The 15,633-nt window shown below is 53.8% G+C and overlaps 6 protein-coding genes across 6 annotated transcripts; 2 read left to right on the forward strand and 4 right to left on the reverse strand.

Moving 5' to 3' along the window:
- Positions 1-61: 61 nt before the first annotated feature.
- On the reverse strand, positions 62-2,484 carry J4E84_009691 (uncharacterized protein; the record flags this gene model as incomplete). Its single annotated transcript, XM_049392252.1, has 3 exons — positions 62-1,900; positions 1,949-2,170; positions 2,365-2,484. The coding sequence occupies 3 exons, from the start codon at positions 2,482-2,484 to the stop codon at positions 62-64; spliced, it is 2,181 nt and encodes a 726-aa protein (XP_049240014.1).
- A 570-nt stretch (positions 2,485-3,054) lies between these two features.
- J4E84_009692 (uncharacterized protein) lies at positions 3,055-4,755 on the reverse strand (the record flags this gene model as incomplete). The annotated part of the gene is made up of 1 exon (XM_049392253.1): positions 3,055-4,755. The coding sequence occupies one exon, from the start codon at positions 4,753-4,755 to the stop codon at positions 3,055-3,057; it is 1,701 nt and encodes a 566-aa protein (XP_049240015.1).
- A 1,225-nt stretch (positions 4,756-5,980) lies between these two features.
- Positions 5,981-8,026, reverse strand: J4E84_009693 (uncharacterized protein; the record flags this gene model as incomplete). Its single annotated transcript, XM_049392254.1, has 3 exons — positions 5,981-6,048; positions 6,105-6,878; positions 6,931-8,026. 3 exons carry the CDS (start codon positions 8,024-8,026, stop codon positions 5,981-5,983), a joined length of 1,938 nt encoding a protein of 645 aa, XP_049240016.1.
- Positions 8,027-8,659: 633 nt separating this feature from the next.
- NCS1 (Neuronal calcium sensor 1) lies at positions 8,660-9,619 on the reverse strand (the record flags this gene model as incomplete). The annotated part of the gene is made up of 3 exons (XM_049392255.1): positions 8,660-8,839; positions 8,886-9,181; positions 9,232-9,619. 3 exons carry the CDS (start codon positions 9,617-9,619, stop codon positions 8,660-8,662), a joined length of 864 nt encoding a protein of 287 aa, XP_049240017.1.
- An 879-nt stretch (positions 9,620-10,498) lies between these two features.
- On the forward strand, positions 10,499-11,504 carry J4E84_009695 (uncharacterized protein; the record flags this gene model as incomplete). Its single annotated transcript, XM_049392256.1, has 3 exons — positions 10,499-10,646; positions 10,695-11,215; positions 11,277-11,504. The coding sequence occupies 3 exons, from the start codon at positions 10,499-10,501 to the stop codon at positions 11,502-11,504; spliced, it is 897 nt and encodes a 298-aa protein (XP_049240018.1).
- Positions 11,505-12,046: 542 nt separating this feature from the next.
- J4E84_009696 (uncharacterized protein) lies at positions 12,047-15,233 on the forward strand (the record flags this gene model as incomplete). Its single annotated transcript, XM_049392257.1, has 3 exons — positions 12,047-12,469; positions 12,515-13,963; positions 14,016-15,233. 3 exons carry the CDS (start codon positions 12,047-12,049, stop codon positions 15,231-15,233), a joined length of 3,090 nt encoding a protein of 1,029 aa, XP_049240019.1.
- Positions 15,234-15,633: the final 400 nt, after the last annotated feature.

The following is a 15,633-nucleotide window of genomic DNA, read 5'->3' on the forward strand; positions in this document are numbered from 1 at the left end:
CACATCTGGGTATCATTACTTTTGTTTCGCTTTTCGACTACTCTCTACGCTCCTCATCTTCTCATGGTGATTTCTGCGCACCCCACACGATGCTCTCCATAAGCGCATACGGCGAAGAGTCAAGGTCAAGGCCAAGCAATGGCGACTGCGAAAACATGTTCTCGGCATCTCCGTTGAGGGCATTGTTGATGTCCTGTGCGGTGAAGACGTGCATCGTAGGAGACGCTTGTGAGCCTGCTTCACTTGGCTTGCGGTTGTGCGTCGTGGTGATTCTCAGCAGACGCTCCAGAGCTGAGACAGATCGCGTGATGGGCGTGGCGAGCTCGGCGGGATCAACATCTTTTGTGACATCTGTGAGGACTTGGATTACGTTCTGCAATAGACTACGCGCCCGTTCGTTGCGGTTGTGTTCGCCGAGGATACCAAGCAGGAGGGCAGAGCTTAAGGAGCGATGCACAGCGGACCAGGAACGGGTAGCAAACGGTGTCATGTTTTGCAGACCGAGGAATGCTTCGACCGTGTTGGTGAGACTGTCGATGCATGTCTTGCGCAGCGTCTTGGAAAGATCGAGATTGGCGGTGGCGGGGCTGATGGCTGGTCGACAGAGCTCAGATGTGACGTACGATATGTGCAGATATAGCGCCCAGTGTTCGAGCTGATCGCGCATGGACCGACATCTTCTCGAGTCTTTGAGATAGTCTGCGGCATCTATCATGATTTCCTGGAGTTCGTTGCGGTGTTCCGTTATTCGTATCAGGGCATCGTGTGAGTTTTGTGGCCGTTGACGCTCACGCACTATGTCCAGGCCCACTTTGCACAGACGATACATACTCTCGACGTATGTTCTCGTCCCCGGCGCTGTGTGCTGGCTCATGGGTACAGTATGGTCAATGGTAGTGGTCGACGACGCTCTGTCATAGGAGACAGACAGCAGCGAGTCCTGCCAAAGAAGCGCCCACCATGTCTTGCTCCGAATGACCCTTTGCTGCACTGGCGTTGACGGAGGACACTGTCGGTGCAGTCCTAGGGTCTGCGAGAGGCGGACTGTCAGCCCCATCAGACTCCAGGCAACTCCGGCGTTCATGTTATTTGATATGACATTTCCAAGGATAAGAAGGGTCTGTATGTTTTCGATGGTCGCGTGCGATAAGAAATTGGTGAACCGGAGGCACTCGAAGCTGCAGCAGACGTAGACCTGCGATGTCAACTCCCTCTCTTTTCGTGACAGGCTCGAGCATTGACATCCTGAAGCTAGTATAGCAAAGACCATGCCTATCCAGTGAAAGTCTTTCCCATATATTTGCTGATCCGTGATGCCGTTCGTACCCTGTGAGCTGGCGCGGTTAATCAGGAAGAGCAGAAGATCAGATTCGATAGCCTCGATGTCGGCAACGGCGGGGTATACGGCGTGCGCGGTTTCGCGATAGCTGCGGAAGAAACTCAGGCATTCGGAATCGCTCGGTAACGCGTTGGCAAGCTCGTGGGCGCGCGCTATTGATCCGTGTGGTAGGCCCCACAGGTCGACGAAGGGGTATGTAGCGCTCTCGTTGTCCAGGCCAAATATCGGCAGCATGCTCTTCTTGCCCAGGAGATCTTGCACGCCCGGCGCCCATTGTGTATCCCCCCTCCCTAACGCCATGACGAGTGCTGGCACTGAGCTGGGTCCGATGTGTATCGTCTGGCCGGTGATGTCGTTGCGCGTGTGTATTCCCTGGGTTCTGACGTGGCTCTGTTCGCCGTCCATGGGGGCCGCTGCGGCCAAAGGCGTATTTCCAGATCCATCAGCAGGAGAGAAGCCGTTCATGGGTGGTGGTATCTCTGCAACGCTACCGACGGCATTCTTCAAATCACTGAGCGACTTCTCAGCCTGCTGCAGCTTCCCGCAGATGCGTTCCCAGTCCTGCTACGGTCAGTATACAGCCATCCTCCCTGTCATATGTGTGCGCACCTCTCGAGGCAGCGTGACTGTGCCGCCATGTATGTGAACCAGGCCATTGGAGAAGTCATGGCCGTTGTTCTGCCCGAGTCCGAGGTTGATTCGTTTCGCGGGCGGGTGCGACTCGCTGGGCGGGTGGTAGGTACATAGTTCGGGGTGTTCGCGGACGACGCATGTCTTGCAGGGGACGTTCTGGTCGCACTTGACCTTGCGCTGTCGACACGGATAGCAGGCCTGTAGGGGAGTAGAGCGTCAGCGCATGTTCGTGGGGCAGTAGCTCCTGCCGTGCTGGATGCGCCGGGTCCTGTAGCCCAATTCGGCAATGCAGAGAGGCCTCTCTTCACACCTGCCCATACTAATGCCCCTCGACCCCAAAAGCCTCCTCTTTTCCATCGCTGCATCGATAGCGCATCATCTCAACGGCGTACCTTGTACTCTCGCGCCTTCCGCTTCCGTCTCAGGATCTCATCGACGTCGGCTCTTGGCGGCGTGTCTTGCATAAACCCATTTGGCGCGTTGGAGTTGTGCGTGTCCTTGAGCTCGTCCATGGTCGAAGCTCGGGGGAAAGTCGTCAGAGGTCTGTCTGGGCCGGATAGTCGCGCTGGTGGAGTGTCGACTTCGGTCGGCCTTTCCGCTCGCTGGAGCCCCACTCCTGGGCAAGGATGCCGATCGCCTCTGACCCCGGCTAGTCACGCGTCTAGGAAGCTTGACATTCCCGGCCAACGGTGGAAATAATTTCCTCTGTCCATCGCATCCACTTCTTTTCGACCCAGCCAGGGCCTGCAATCATGCCATGACATCACTGTTGAGAGGTCTCGCCTTCATGTCATTGTCAACGAGCTCGCTCACTCGGAATTAGCTGTGTAACCGCTGGCAGGATTGCACGCAACGGGATCTGGGTACACGTTGGAAGTGGGAAGTTGATAATGATTATAAAATACTGACATACGCTATGGATGCCGAAAGAAACCCTTCGATTCCAAGACCCCTCCCACGGCCTTTTCCCGGTGAAACACCAAGCTCTCCAAACGCCCACAATGCCGCATAACAAGAAAAGTCGAAGAAAGCGTGACGATAGATCCACAAAACAGAAAACAATCAGATTATCCTTCCCCTGACTAAGCTCCCAGCTTCTCCTCCTTGTTCCTATCCTCCTCACTATAGGCATAGTGAGAACGCTCACGGATCTTCGCACCGTAGAAATAGAAGAAGAAAGGAATCGCGCAGCACGCCAGCCCGATGAAAGCGATGAGAGAACTGGCCCACTGATCACCCAAACGCTCGTACATCTGATTTGTGAACAACACCACAGCCGCTCCCCAGAAGCTGCGCAGGAACGTCTTCGCCGCCAGCGCTGACGCAGCCTGGTGCTGGTACGAATCGACGAGATAGTTGTTGGCTGAGTTGTACAGGAAGATGAAGCCGAAGCCCACAGAGCCACCGCCGAATGCGGGACCTGCCCAGTGGGTCTCGGGCTGACTTGTCCATGCGAAAATAAAAACTCCAATAGGGATGAACCAGCATGAGCACATCATGGGGATCAGACGCGCTTCCGCTGGCGGGTGGCCGTTATGCTTTTCCACGAGCTTCATGTAATGTTTGTTGACGAGCGGTGCGCATGCAGCGGAGAGCAGTACACCGCAGATGAGCGGAATGAACATGAGACCTGTTGGTCCTGCGCTCCAGCCCTTGCCCTTCTGGTAGACAATCGGGTATGCTACAAAGAACATGTACAGAAGACCATACAGAACCGACATGTAGAGCGTGATCAGGAAGACGATGAGCTCACGGAAGAGCAGCTGGAAGGGTCGAAGGAGGAAGAGCTGGAGGCGTTGGCTGAAAGGTCGCATGTCGAGATCCTGTTCTGTGACAAACTTGTCATCGCCCGTCTCCTTGCGCATTTTCTTCGCTCTCCTGTCCAGAATCTTGGGCGCGTACGTCTCCGGTACGGTAAAGGTGATGAGGATCCAGACGACAAAGCTGAGAATAAGTTGGATCCAGTATAACCAGCGCCATCCACCAGCTTGACTGAGGTAGCCGCCGACCAAAGGTCCAACACCAGGGCCGATGAACGGCGCCGCACTGAAAGCTGCCATGGGAACACCTCTCTCCTCGGATCTCCACATATCCGCCAGTGTTCCACCAACAAGCGTCATAGGCGCCGAGAACGCCACACCAGCAATGAAGCGCGTTACCAGTAACGTCCCGATGTTCTGCGCGACAGCTCCAGGAATAGTGAAGATGACAGCCAAAGCAAGCGTAACACCATACACCGGTCTCCTCCCCCAGATCTCAGACGCCGGTGCAAAAGCCATGGGTCCAACACCGAACCCAACAACGAAAAGCGTAATAGTCAACAGCGCCACCTCCTCGCTGACTCCAAACTCCGCGCTCACACCTTCCAGATCCGCCGTGATAACCGCCGAGTTGAACGCAACAACAAAGCAAGTCGCCGCCACACACATCGTACACCACCACTTGTACGCCTTGCTCCAATTCTTCGGATTCTCCTTGTCGTCAATGGTGAACGTGACCAAGTCGTACTTCTCGACCTTGCCCGCGTTGGACCGAACTTCGCGCATCATCTGCCCCGAGATGGTTTCTTGTGTGTATTCTTCGAGGTTGGCATCGTTGGAGAGGGTGCGGGTGGGTAGGTTGACTATGTCTTCGGCTGTGGGCGCGCGGTGGAGGGGAGCGGGCTTTTCGGCATCGAGGGTTGTGGTATCTGAGGATGAAGAGGGTCGGCCGGGGTGTGGTGCGTCTGTGGAGGGACTGGCGAAGTCCCGCGTCATGGGAAATTGTATGCCTTCTGTTGCCATGGTAGGTTCGATCAGGCCTCGAGGTCTGCAATGTGAAATCGATGATCGGGGTGACGAAGATGTCCGGTAGTTGGGCGTATGCGGCGCAAAAGAGCTTGATATATAGGAAGTAGTCTCTCAATGACTTCAACAAAAATAAAAGATCATCAACTTTCGTAAGACTGATTCAAAAGCCCAGTGGCCTGATGATCAACAAGTTAAAACACCAAAGATATATCGCAACAGTGATGCAATCCAAAAAAGCTGATCATCAACACTTCCAAACCTCAAACCGGGCAACGGCACACCCATATATATATATATACATACACACACGCACGCGCCTCCATTTCCCTAATAAGACCTTCTGAAATCTTATCTTCGTACGACCAACCTCTGCAAAAAAGTCTCATCACTCATGACAATCTTCACCCGGAAAACTCTCGGGTCTTGGGTTTCAACGGGTCCATGGAATAGTTCGACGGGAAGGGTCTCGATAGCGCCCGCATGCTAAGCTGTATTTGGAAACGCGTCGTGCTGATGGCTGCAGGGGCCATGCATAGACATTGTAATCCGAGAGATGCCCGACGAAAACAGTGTGGTACACCGGTGGACTCGAGAACGAGTCCCAGTCTTTTGCGAACGTGCATGGGCGGGTAGGATGTAGAATAGGCGGGTCTCCGTTGTTTCGCTACTTTTGTAGACGCTGGATACGCGTTGGATGGTGAAGAGGTGGGAACGGGGGGTGTGTTTTCTTATCGGGGGAGGTGAGGCGTTGACGTCATTATGGAAGACGAGGGAAGGAATAGGTGGTTGTAGGCATGGGAGACAGACAGAGAGGAAGTTGCTGAGAACATGCCAGGGAAGATGAGAACGGAATTGGAAATTCAGTTAGGGTGGTCGGGCATCAAGATAGTTAGGGACAATCAGACTGGTAGAAGATAAGCCGACGACAACTCAGTGAGTACCTCTTTTATAAATTTAGTGGGTTTCGTGAAATACGGCGTATTTTGAGTTTCCCAATATTGGCCATGACATGCGCGCTTGCTCCAGCTTGCTTTATCGTAGCACTGAGTCTAGATTCGCCGTCATATGTAGTTAAGTAGTCTAAGATATACGGGTAGTCTTTCTTCGCAAAAAATGCCTTTTTAATGTCTATATTGGCAATGATCGCACGCTACTTGACGGGTTGAGATTCCAAGGAAAAGAAAAGGTATACTGGCAGATCTCCACTACTACCCCACGCTCAGTCCACCTTGATGGATCTATAGATCTTAAGGGTGAACAGCCAGCTGGCGAAGAAACCGATGGTGCCTGTTCATTTCGTTAATACGCGGTTTACGAGCCAGGGGGGTTAGATTACAACATACCAGTCAGAATGAACACCAGCGAACTCAGCAAAGCCGAGTATCCCAGGTACACGACACCACTTGTCCAACTAGTCCAGCTCACATCCTTGATCCAGTAGAGTAAGCAACTAGCAAACACGTACGCGGCACTCGCACCAGCAGTGAAGAAAGACCGCCATTGCCAGTGATAGTTCTCTGCGCAAAGCAAAAAGTACATCATGAGTACTGTGACCGCCGCCGAGGTAATGATCATAAGCCCGAAGCAGATGAAGAGGAAACCGAACATGTAGTAGACCTTTGAGAACCAGATCGAGTTCATGATGAAGTAGAGTTCGACGAAGATGGCGCCAAAGGGAAGTACACCGGCCAGGGCCATGGAAGGAAGAGGGCGCAGGTAGCCTCCCACAGGTGGAATCTGGCGTGGGATCTGGTTTGTACGAACAGGCGGCTCAATGGCGGCCTGCTTAAATCCGAGCCAGGAACCAGCGACGCTCAACGGGACGGAGATGACGAACCAGATGATGACGACTACGAGCATGGTGGTGAAGGGCACAGCACCGGATGCGCCGCGGCCCCAGACGAACAGGTTCATGAGGAAGAAGACGCCAAAGACGATGGCGGGTAGAGCTACCGGGGTATAGAAGAAACACAGTTTCCACGACTCGCCGTGGAAGAACTTGTAGGTACGTGCCGCGGCGTAGCCTCCGAAGAAACCGAAGAGCGTGTAGAAGATGATGATGACGGTTCCGAGAGCACCGCGGTTGCTAGGAGAGAGGAAGCCGAGAAGCGCGAATACTGTCATTGATGTTAGCAGGGACCTGACATGGGATATGTTCTGGCGACGTACCTATAGTCAACGCTGTCATGGCGAAGAGCTGAGCTCCGTTACCAATCAAAACCGACAGAAGCAGCGGGTTCTTCGGTGGCCTGAACACATCGCCGTGTACGAGTTTCCAGCCAGAGTCATCCGCTGTATCATCGCCGTCGCCGCTTTCCCCAAAGTCCTCGAGCGCAAACTGGTCCAGACGGTTGTAGCGCGCGATATCCTTCTTGAGGGTGCGCACGAGGATGGTGCTGACCATTATGACGAGGAAGACGACGATGACGGCCGAGTTGATAAGAGAGAACCAGTGAATCTTGGGATCGTATACGTGGAGGTACTTGTCCCATCGGGTCGCAAACGGAGTCGGACTTGGTCGCCAGTAAACGCCGTACGTGAAGACGACCAGGTTATCATCAGCCTCGCCCTCTTTCAGAATAACCGGTGTCTGTCCATTGCACGTCGCTCCATCGTCGCCCTGCCTCTTCGATTCTGCCACGGAGTATGGGTCTACCAACACACCAACGACACGGAAATTCCCCGGCGATGCTTCGTGGTAGTCGATGACAATGTCGTAGTGGTTGTTGAGCATGGGCTGGTCCTCGTCTACAAGACCCAGCGCGAAGCCTGGTTGATAGAAGGTCTGGTCTGAGCCCGGCTCCCTAAGTGATTGTGCTGCAGGCAGCCCATCGATCAGCCAGTTGAGGTCGTAGCCCTGGTATATCCTGCTGTTCACAAACGCCGCGTCCTTGCCAGGGTATGGCGCCTCACAAAGCAGTTTACACGACTCGTTCATGCCCATCTTCAGCTCGAACGGACTCGTCTGTATCCGGTCGCCAAACAGTATGCTTCCCAAGCTCTCGCGAATTTCTTTGGGGCCATCTTTTGGGCGGCAAAAGTGGAAGGGCGGGTGGTAGTAGTCGAAGGAGAAGACGGATCGTAGCTTGGGGTCGTTCTGCGAATCGGCGGGTGTCAGGCGATTGACGTATAACGGGACGGCGTCTCCGGTCTTGTACGAAGTTGGCGCGGTGCCTGGGAAGTAAAAGGCCGACGCTGGTGAGGGTGCAATGGCTAGCAGGGCTGCCAGCGCGGCGCTGCATGTTGATATCGCGGATCGCGGCATTGTGTGGGTGTGTCTGCCTATATAAACGAGGCGCGTGAAAGTGGCTTTAATACGTGGTGGAGCCCACGGGCCGGCGTCAGCTTGAGATGCTGGGCGGAATGCCGAAACGTAGCGTCGCAGCGCAAACGTCGCCAGAAGTCGACAGCGGAGGAGAAAATGATGGCGTATTATCAGACAGGTAATCTGTCCATAGCGTGCAGCCGGCGATGGTACGACAGCAAGGCGGCACGGTGCTAGCAATGTGTTGTTCTCAAGCTACCTGTCCAAAGCTCCCTGAAGGCCGCCTAAGAAAGCGTCCCGCAAGGTTGCGTCACGTCAGAACACAGACCCGACATGCCATGCAGACGCCCAATTACAAGTTTGTACCAAAGAGACCCAAAAATAGGCTTTCCTGGGTGAGGCTTGCAGTCAGACCAACGTGCAGAATCAAGCAAGTTTGAAATTGTTATTGCATTCTTGACCGCGGAAACGAAATGCGCACTTTGTATACATCTTTCATGATGTCCGGTACGCCAAGGCGAGGTCATCCACCCTAACAGCAAGGGAATAATGGTATGCCAATCCCACAAATGCGCTGTGATATCGACTATAACGAAACAAGCAGAAAATGACACTGGGTATCGACCCTCTTCCTCACACAAGACCATCGTACAGAGACAAGGCGGAAACGATAGTCTCGTCGCGCTTCGAGCCCTCCTTGAACTCAGCCATGTCTAAGCTCCCGTTCTCGTCCTTGTCCATCATGCGGAAGATCTTCTTAACGCGCTTCTCGGGGGTGTCTTCGTCTTCCGGGAGCTTAACCATGGAGCCGACCTGCACATGTCAGTATGGGGGCGCTTCCTAGGGCGTGACTACGTACCATCTTGTAGATGGCTTCTACGATTGCCAGCATCTCCTCGTAGCTGATCTTGCCGTCTCCGTCAATGTCGTACAGCTGGAACGCCCAGTCTAGCTTGTCCTCCATCTTGCCGCGACTCGTGACGCTCAATGCGCAGATGAACTCCTTGAAGTCGATTGTGCCGGACTTGTCTGCATCGAAGACATTGAAAACGTAATCTGCGAATGACGACGGATCCCCGAACGGAAAGAACTGCTTATAGATCTTTTGGAACTCCTCTTTGGTGAGCATGCCCGAGGGACAGTCCTTCAGGAAGCCTGTATGTACTCAGTCACGGTCCGGCCCAGTTGCTCCACTGCGTGCGCACCTTTGTACCATTGCTGTAGCTCTTTCTTGTCGAAGTGTGTCGCTTTCTGGAGGTCGGCCAGCTCTTGCTGTGATAGTTTACTCTGGCTATAGCGATGTACAATCAGCTGTTGGCTCTGCAATTCCAAGCACTTGATTCCGCAGCGCGACCCCAAGTCGTCTTCCAACTCGCGTATAGCATTCGCCAAGGCGATTTCCCGCATATCCTTGTAGTGCGCATGGCCGGAATCGTCATGACGGGGTACGTCGCTGTGATGGCGGCGCGCGAACCGCAGAGGCGGGTGGTCGTGCTCCAGCAGCGGGATTCCGTGCGCCTGTGACGGGATGGGAGGCAGCGGTGCTATATGCGCGGGCTTCTTGCGGTCGCGGATGTCGAGCTCTTGGAACATGCTTGTGCCGCGGGCGATCGAGTGTGCGGGCGGGCGGGGAATATCTGCGCCTGAGTGAAGGGTCCATGACGAGGTCCGGTCCAACGTGTGGCCTTCACTCGACGACGCGCGTGTCCGAGGTGAAGGGCAGGAATCTCCAAACGTCGGGATGGTAGGCGCGATGGCCCCGCATTACAAAGCAGCAAGGAAAGAGAACTTACGATTTACCCATGGCTGCTAGATGTGCGGAATATCGTGCGTCGAGGCTTTCGGGGTGCACCGGATTATGTAGGAAGGAAAGGCAGGCAGTCGGGGGAATTGGTAGGCGTTGGAGGGCGGAGCAGCAATCAGAGTGGTAGCTGGGTGCAAGTGGCGGGCCAATCGACGGCGGGGTGCTCTTCTGGGAGACGGAGGCGCAGCACGCTGGGAGACCCGTGGATGGCGGATATGGAGGGCGATAGGAGCGAGACTAGGACTATGGTGTAGACAGGCAGAGGCAGGGGAGGGGAGGATATATGCTGCAGGCTGGTCGTCGTGACAGCTCGGCTTCCAGCCCGTCGACGCAAATAGCGGCCACGCCGAGAGGGCCCTGGCAGCCCTGGCCGCTTCGTCATGTCCCGCTTTCGCATGCATCGAAGGCGGGCAACCCCGCGAGTCTAGCAAAAGCGCCCGTGGATGATTCGCGCTTGAAGGCCCGGTTTCACGACTGTAATGTGAATACCGCGCTGCACTCGCTGGCCATTCAGCTCCGCCCGACTGGCGCGCAACCTGCATACGACCCCATCGCCCACCGCGCATGCCTCTTCACGTCACGTGTATGCGCGTGCTCCACCCGATCCACGTTCGCTGACCCTGCGCTGTTCCATTGTCGACGGCACAGCTGGTCCCCACCACGCAACCATGGAAGACGTCCTGAACGAACAATTCGAACGCGTCGAGAAGGCCTTGACAACCTTGGTCGACTCAATCGCTGCCTACAACCCGGCCACGCAAGCTGCCGTCGATCTGCTAGCTGCTGACGACGAGCTCAGTCAAGGCCTGGACCAACGTACACGAACACCCACGTCTGCTGACATTGACGACTGACGCACTGCAGTCGCCAAACACCAGGCAAATCACATTCGCATCCAGAACCTCCGCGCAGAAGCCGATGCGCTCGAAGACCAGCTCAAGACGTCCGTCAAGAAGCTCGCAGAACTGCGCCATGAGCTCTTTGACACGACCGTGACCACATTCCCCGAAGACTCGCGCGCCGTTCCATTCGACGAACTCCTCCAATACGCGACCAACATTTCCCGACACACCGTCCCGCCAACCTACCGTGAACCCGTACCTGCCGCAGACAACGAGAAGGAGGATGATGAGGTCGGCTCAAGCGGCATTCCTACAAATGGCCTCAACACACCTGCTCTCGCACCGGAGACAGTAGCACCAGCAAGTGAAGCTGCGCAAGGGCAGAAGGAAGGCGAAGATGCTGCTGGCCCTGCGCTCGAAATCACCCCAGAGGAAGAAGAATGGTTGAAGAAGCTCAAGGCGAGCAACCTGCCGTGGTACCCGTGGCCCAGCAACGAGAAGATCCGCGCGGGCGCTCTATTCAGCCTCCAGTATTGGCGAGAGGTATGTTTGACACGTCCAAGATTCATACGAGACACACACTAACTCCCATCTCCTTGTGTAGAAGGGCAAAAACCTGGACGAGTTCAATATACCTGCACATTTGGACGCGGCTAGGGAGAAGGCGTTGCAAGAGCAGGGACAGAGCGAGGCGGCTGCACAAGACGCGTCTGCACAAGATGTGGCTGCACAGTCTCCGAGCAGACCAGCTCAAGAACAGGCTCCACCTCCAACGACATACCGTCCAAAGCCAATCGGAGTCTTCGAAGGCTTGGATGAGGATGATGACTGATCATTTTCAAGGGATGGACTTGATGTGTACACCTTGAACATACGTAGAGCAGACCAGGCCAATTTGATACCAAGGTCGTCACTTTTGACGGTAATGGCTATGATATCTTCTCTGTTGCACGCCAACCTAGGAAAAAACTGAACAGCCTGGAGCCTACATTGGCGCTGGGTCACCGCCTTTGCAAGATTTTGGCTTAATGTAGCCTGCAGACCTGTTCAGTTTTTTTCTTGTGTGAGGTGGTTGTGTGATACTGTACAGCGCATGATGGCATGATTGAAATTTCGTATCCGATTTCTAGGTGACTCAAGTGGAATCATTCGCATCATAGAAATGATGCAGACTCCGCGAAATGCAATGTTGAATTTCCCATGAGTACGCAGATGGAGCTCGCATGCTTCCGACGTCATGCAGTTCAAGTGGATTTCGCGTTGCAACTAGTCCATCTTCGGTTAGCATCCAAATTTTCCTAGAGCCGTGCTCGACTTTTCGCGGAAGTCGCGTTGCGACAACATCCAATACACTCTCCAGGAAATCAGTAAAAGATGGGTAGCAAGTTGCCCAAGAGGGAGCGCGAGGTGGATCAGAGCGAGAGGGTTGACGAAGCTCCGGCGAAGCGGCGCAGAGAAAGTAATTCGGACAAGGTGAAGCTCTCTAAGCTTTACGCAGACCTGGCAGCCGAAGAAGACGATGTCCGTCTTGAAGCCGCCAAACAGATCATCGTCAAATTTTCGCCCGAAAACAAGCCAGAGCCCAAAGATGTGGAGGACGCGTTAGTACGCCTGGTCAAAGGTCTTTGCAGTCAGCGCAAAGCAGCCAGGGTCGGATTCTCGCTCACGCTCACCGAATTATTGCGACAACTATTTGCAGTAAAGCAGGAGTCTATCGAAGGTTCGCAGCTTGATGTGGCGGCTGTCATCAAGATGGTAAAAGAGAAGACCAAAGCCAAGGGCAACGTGCCAGGAAAGGTAGGAACATGGACGCGCTGGATGTCGCAATGCTAACAAGTACAGGAAAAACGGGATCATACCATCGGAAAGCTCTTTGGGTTCAAGGCCATCATGCAATCATCGATACTGATCGAACCGGAACTTTCGCTGGATGCCTGGAACAAGCTCTTGGACAATGTCTATCGAATGGCACGCGACATTCCCTGGCTCCGAGAAGAATGCGGCATGGTCCTCGTCGAAGCAGTGAGGAGCTTGAAAGGCCAATCGCAGTACCAAAAATGTGTCGAGGAGGTACTCGAACGTCTCAACACATTCAAGCTCGTCTCTACGCCTGAAGGCGTAGCTGTGTGGCTTACCGTCCAAGCAACTTATCCAGCAGCATTGCCTGAAAGCGTTTGGCACGACAAGGATCCTCTGGCAAGGAAGGAACGCTCGCGACTTGCTAAGATTCTGAAGGAGGACTTCAACAAGAACGAATCGGAAGATGGCAAAGAAAAATCCATTAAGACCGGAACCACGAGCTCGAACCCGTCTTTCGCCTGGGACTTGGTCTTTGCCGAGATCTTGCGAAGAGATGAACACAGTAAGAGTAGTTCCAAGGACAAGACAGAATTCCCGCAGTTCTGGATCGATACTGTGGACAGCAGTCTGTTCTCCTCCTCGGCATCCCATGAACGTAAAGCCTGGGGATTCAAGCTGTTGAGCAGCATGATCACACGTGTGCCGGAATGGGCTGTCTCTGCCTTGTGCAGCCCCAATCTGATGCGCACCCTAATCAATCAAAGCAAGAAAGAAGACCGGTTTCTTCATTCCGCCGCGTTGGCTGCGTTGAGTTCCGTTCAACTCAGGGTTGAGCAAGAAGATGGAACAGCACTTCCCATCTTCGTCGCGTTGACCTCAAAGCACGGTAGCGTCGAGTTTGATCGGATCACCAGGACGAAAACGCTGGAGCAGATTCTCGCGTCTGCAGATGATAAGAGTTTGATGAAGATTATACGCCATCTCAAGTCGTTGATCCTGCGTCCTGAAAGCGAGGAACAGACCGTTGCAGACAGCCGCCGCCAGGCCATTGCAGACCTGCTTCTGAACACGATTAAACAGTACAAGCGATACGAGAAGTTCAACGAGAAGACCTTCAAGAAGGACATCGCTCACCTACGGGAAGGTGGCGCTGCAGAAGACCGAAAGTCCAACTGGCTGCGGGAGATCTTGGAGACACTGGTGGAGTGCGCCTATTTCGTTCCCTCAAAGAAGGCGGATACGAAGAAAATGCCTCTTCCTCCAATCAGTGATCGTAGCCGTACAACGTTTCAAGAGCGATTATCATCCTGTTTGACGAAGCTATTGGACGTAAAGTTGGGTGCTCGGTCAGATGTTGCCTTCATGGTGTTGGACATGATAAGAGCCAGGAATGGCAAGTCTGCAAAACTGGATCTTGCTTTCAAAGCGGATGAATTGGTCTTGGATACTATGGAAAAGGCGCTTAGCACCATTGATGCCATCTCTGCAACAGTACGTATACCTCCTGTTATTTTTCTTCGATTGACTAACGCAGTGTCACCAGGGATCAATAGCTGGCAATGAGATGGCAGCACAGGGCTTCCTGCTTCTATACTCTCTAACCCTCTTGCAAGCCTACAACGGCGAGGGCGATGCCGTCATGATGCTCGATGACCTCGATGCTTCCTACAAAGCCTTCGAGGCATCACGAAAGGCGTCATCGAAGAAGAAGAGCAAAGCTTCAACGTCCGATGGCCAGAATGCTTTCGTCGAGATCGTACTCTCTTTCTCAGGAAACGAACGAACGTTGTTCCGACGAATCGGAGAAGAAGCTTTCTCTATATTCGCATCCGAGATCAGTGCCGAGGGGTTGCGCTCATTGACTGAGATCCTGGATACCGAAGAGAACCTTGAAGGACAGAAAGAATTGTTCAATCAGGGCGATGAAGACGCGGAGGAGGAAGGCTCAAGCGATGACGATGAAGACGACTCGGACGTTGAGATGGTTGATGGAGAAGAGCCGGACAGCGACGATGCCTCCGAGTCAGGCTCTGATGATGACGATAGCGACGCAAGCGAGGAGGAAGACGCAGAGCTAACTCAGTTCGACAACATGCTCGCGATGACCCTCCAGACCTCGAAGCCGACCATCGACGGAGAGGCGGCAGAAGAGACATCTGACGAGTCAGACATGGATGACGACCAGATGATGGCGCTTGATCCACATCTCAGCAAGATCTTCAAGGAGCGCAGCAAGACAACCAGCAAGAAGAAGGAGCGAACGGACGCAAAGCAGAATGTCGTACAGTTCAAGTCAAGAGTCCTGGATCTACTTGCTGTGTATATGGAGAAGCAATACTCCAACGCCCTCACTCTGGATATCCTCCTCCCAGTACTCCGTCGCACCCGAGCAAACGCAAACAAGCAGACGGCAGACAAAGCGGCCAAGATGCTAAAGTCGTTCTTCGACACCCGCACGAAGCGCAAAGCACCTCTCCCGAAGCCAGAGAATGTCGAGGATGTATGGGAGCTGCTGAAGGGTATTCACGAGGAGGCGAAGCTAGGTAACGGCTCAAAAGTCCATGCAGATGCATGTGGTTCCGCCAGTCTCCATGTCGTCAAGGTCCTTGTTGGTCTCGACAAAGGAAACTATGCTGGTGTGGTGGACGTTTATGCTGAGACGCAGAAGCAGTGGTTTGCGGACAAGAAGTCTCCGCTACAGCCTGTGCTGTTTACTCAGTTCCAGAACTGGTCTGTCAACGCACGACAGCAGGGGAAATAGGTGATCATGCATAAGTACAGGCGCGTAGTTCTAATAGCATACCTTGTGGTAAGCCTCGATCTATGAAATTGTTGAGACTCTTTCAAGTCTGGTATCCTCTCCATGGAATTAAGCCAAAGGAATGTTGATACAATTTTCCAACTTGTTTGAACTCAGACGTGACTTCTGAGCCAGAGTGGAGCTGTCGCGTGGTGACTACCTTTCTTTCGGTATTGGTGGCAGGTATCCACTTTTGTTTGCCCCGCCGCGGGGAGGAGCTCTAGAAGCCTAGCCTATGTCATAACAACCGAATTTACGTGCAAACCGTCGCGACTTTCTACACCGTACCTTGCCCACATCAACTTTGACCAAACATGGCCTGTACGCACGTAAACGCGCCCGGTAAGTACCATATTTGTCC

Source organism: Alternaria hordeiaustralica (genome assembly GCF_023758085.1).
Source record: "Alternaria hordeiaustralica strain BMP 2776 chromosome Unknown scaffold_31, whole genome shotgun sequence".
NCBI lineage: Eukaryota > Fungi > Ascomycota > Dothideomycetes > Pleosporales > Pleosporaceae > Alternaria > Alternaria hordeiaustralica.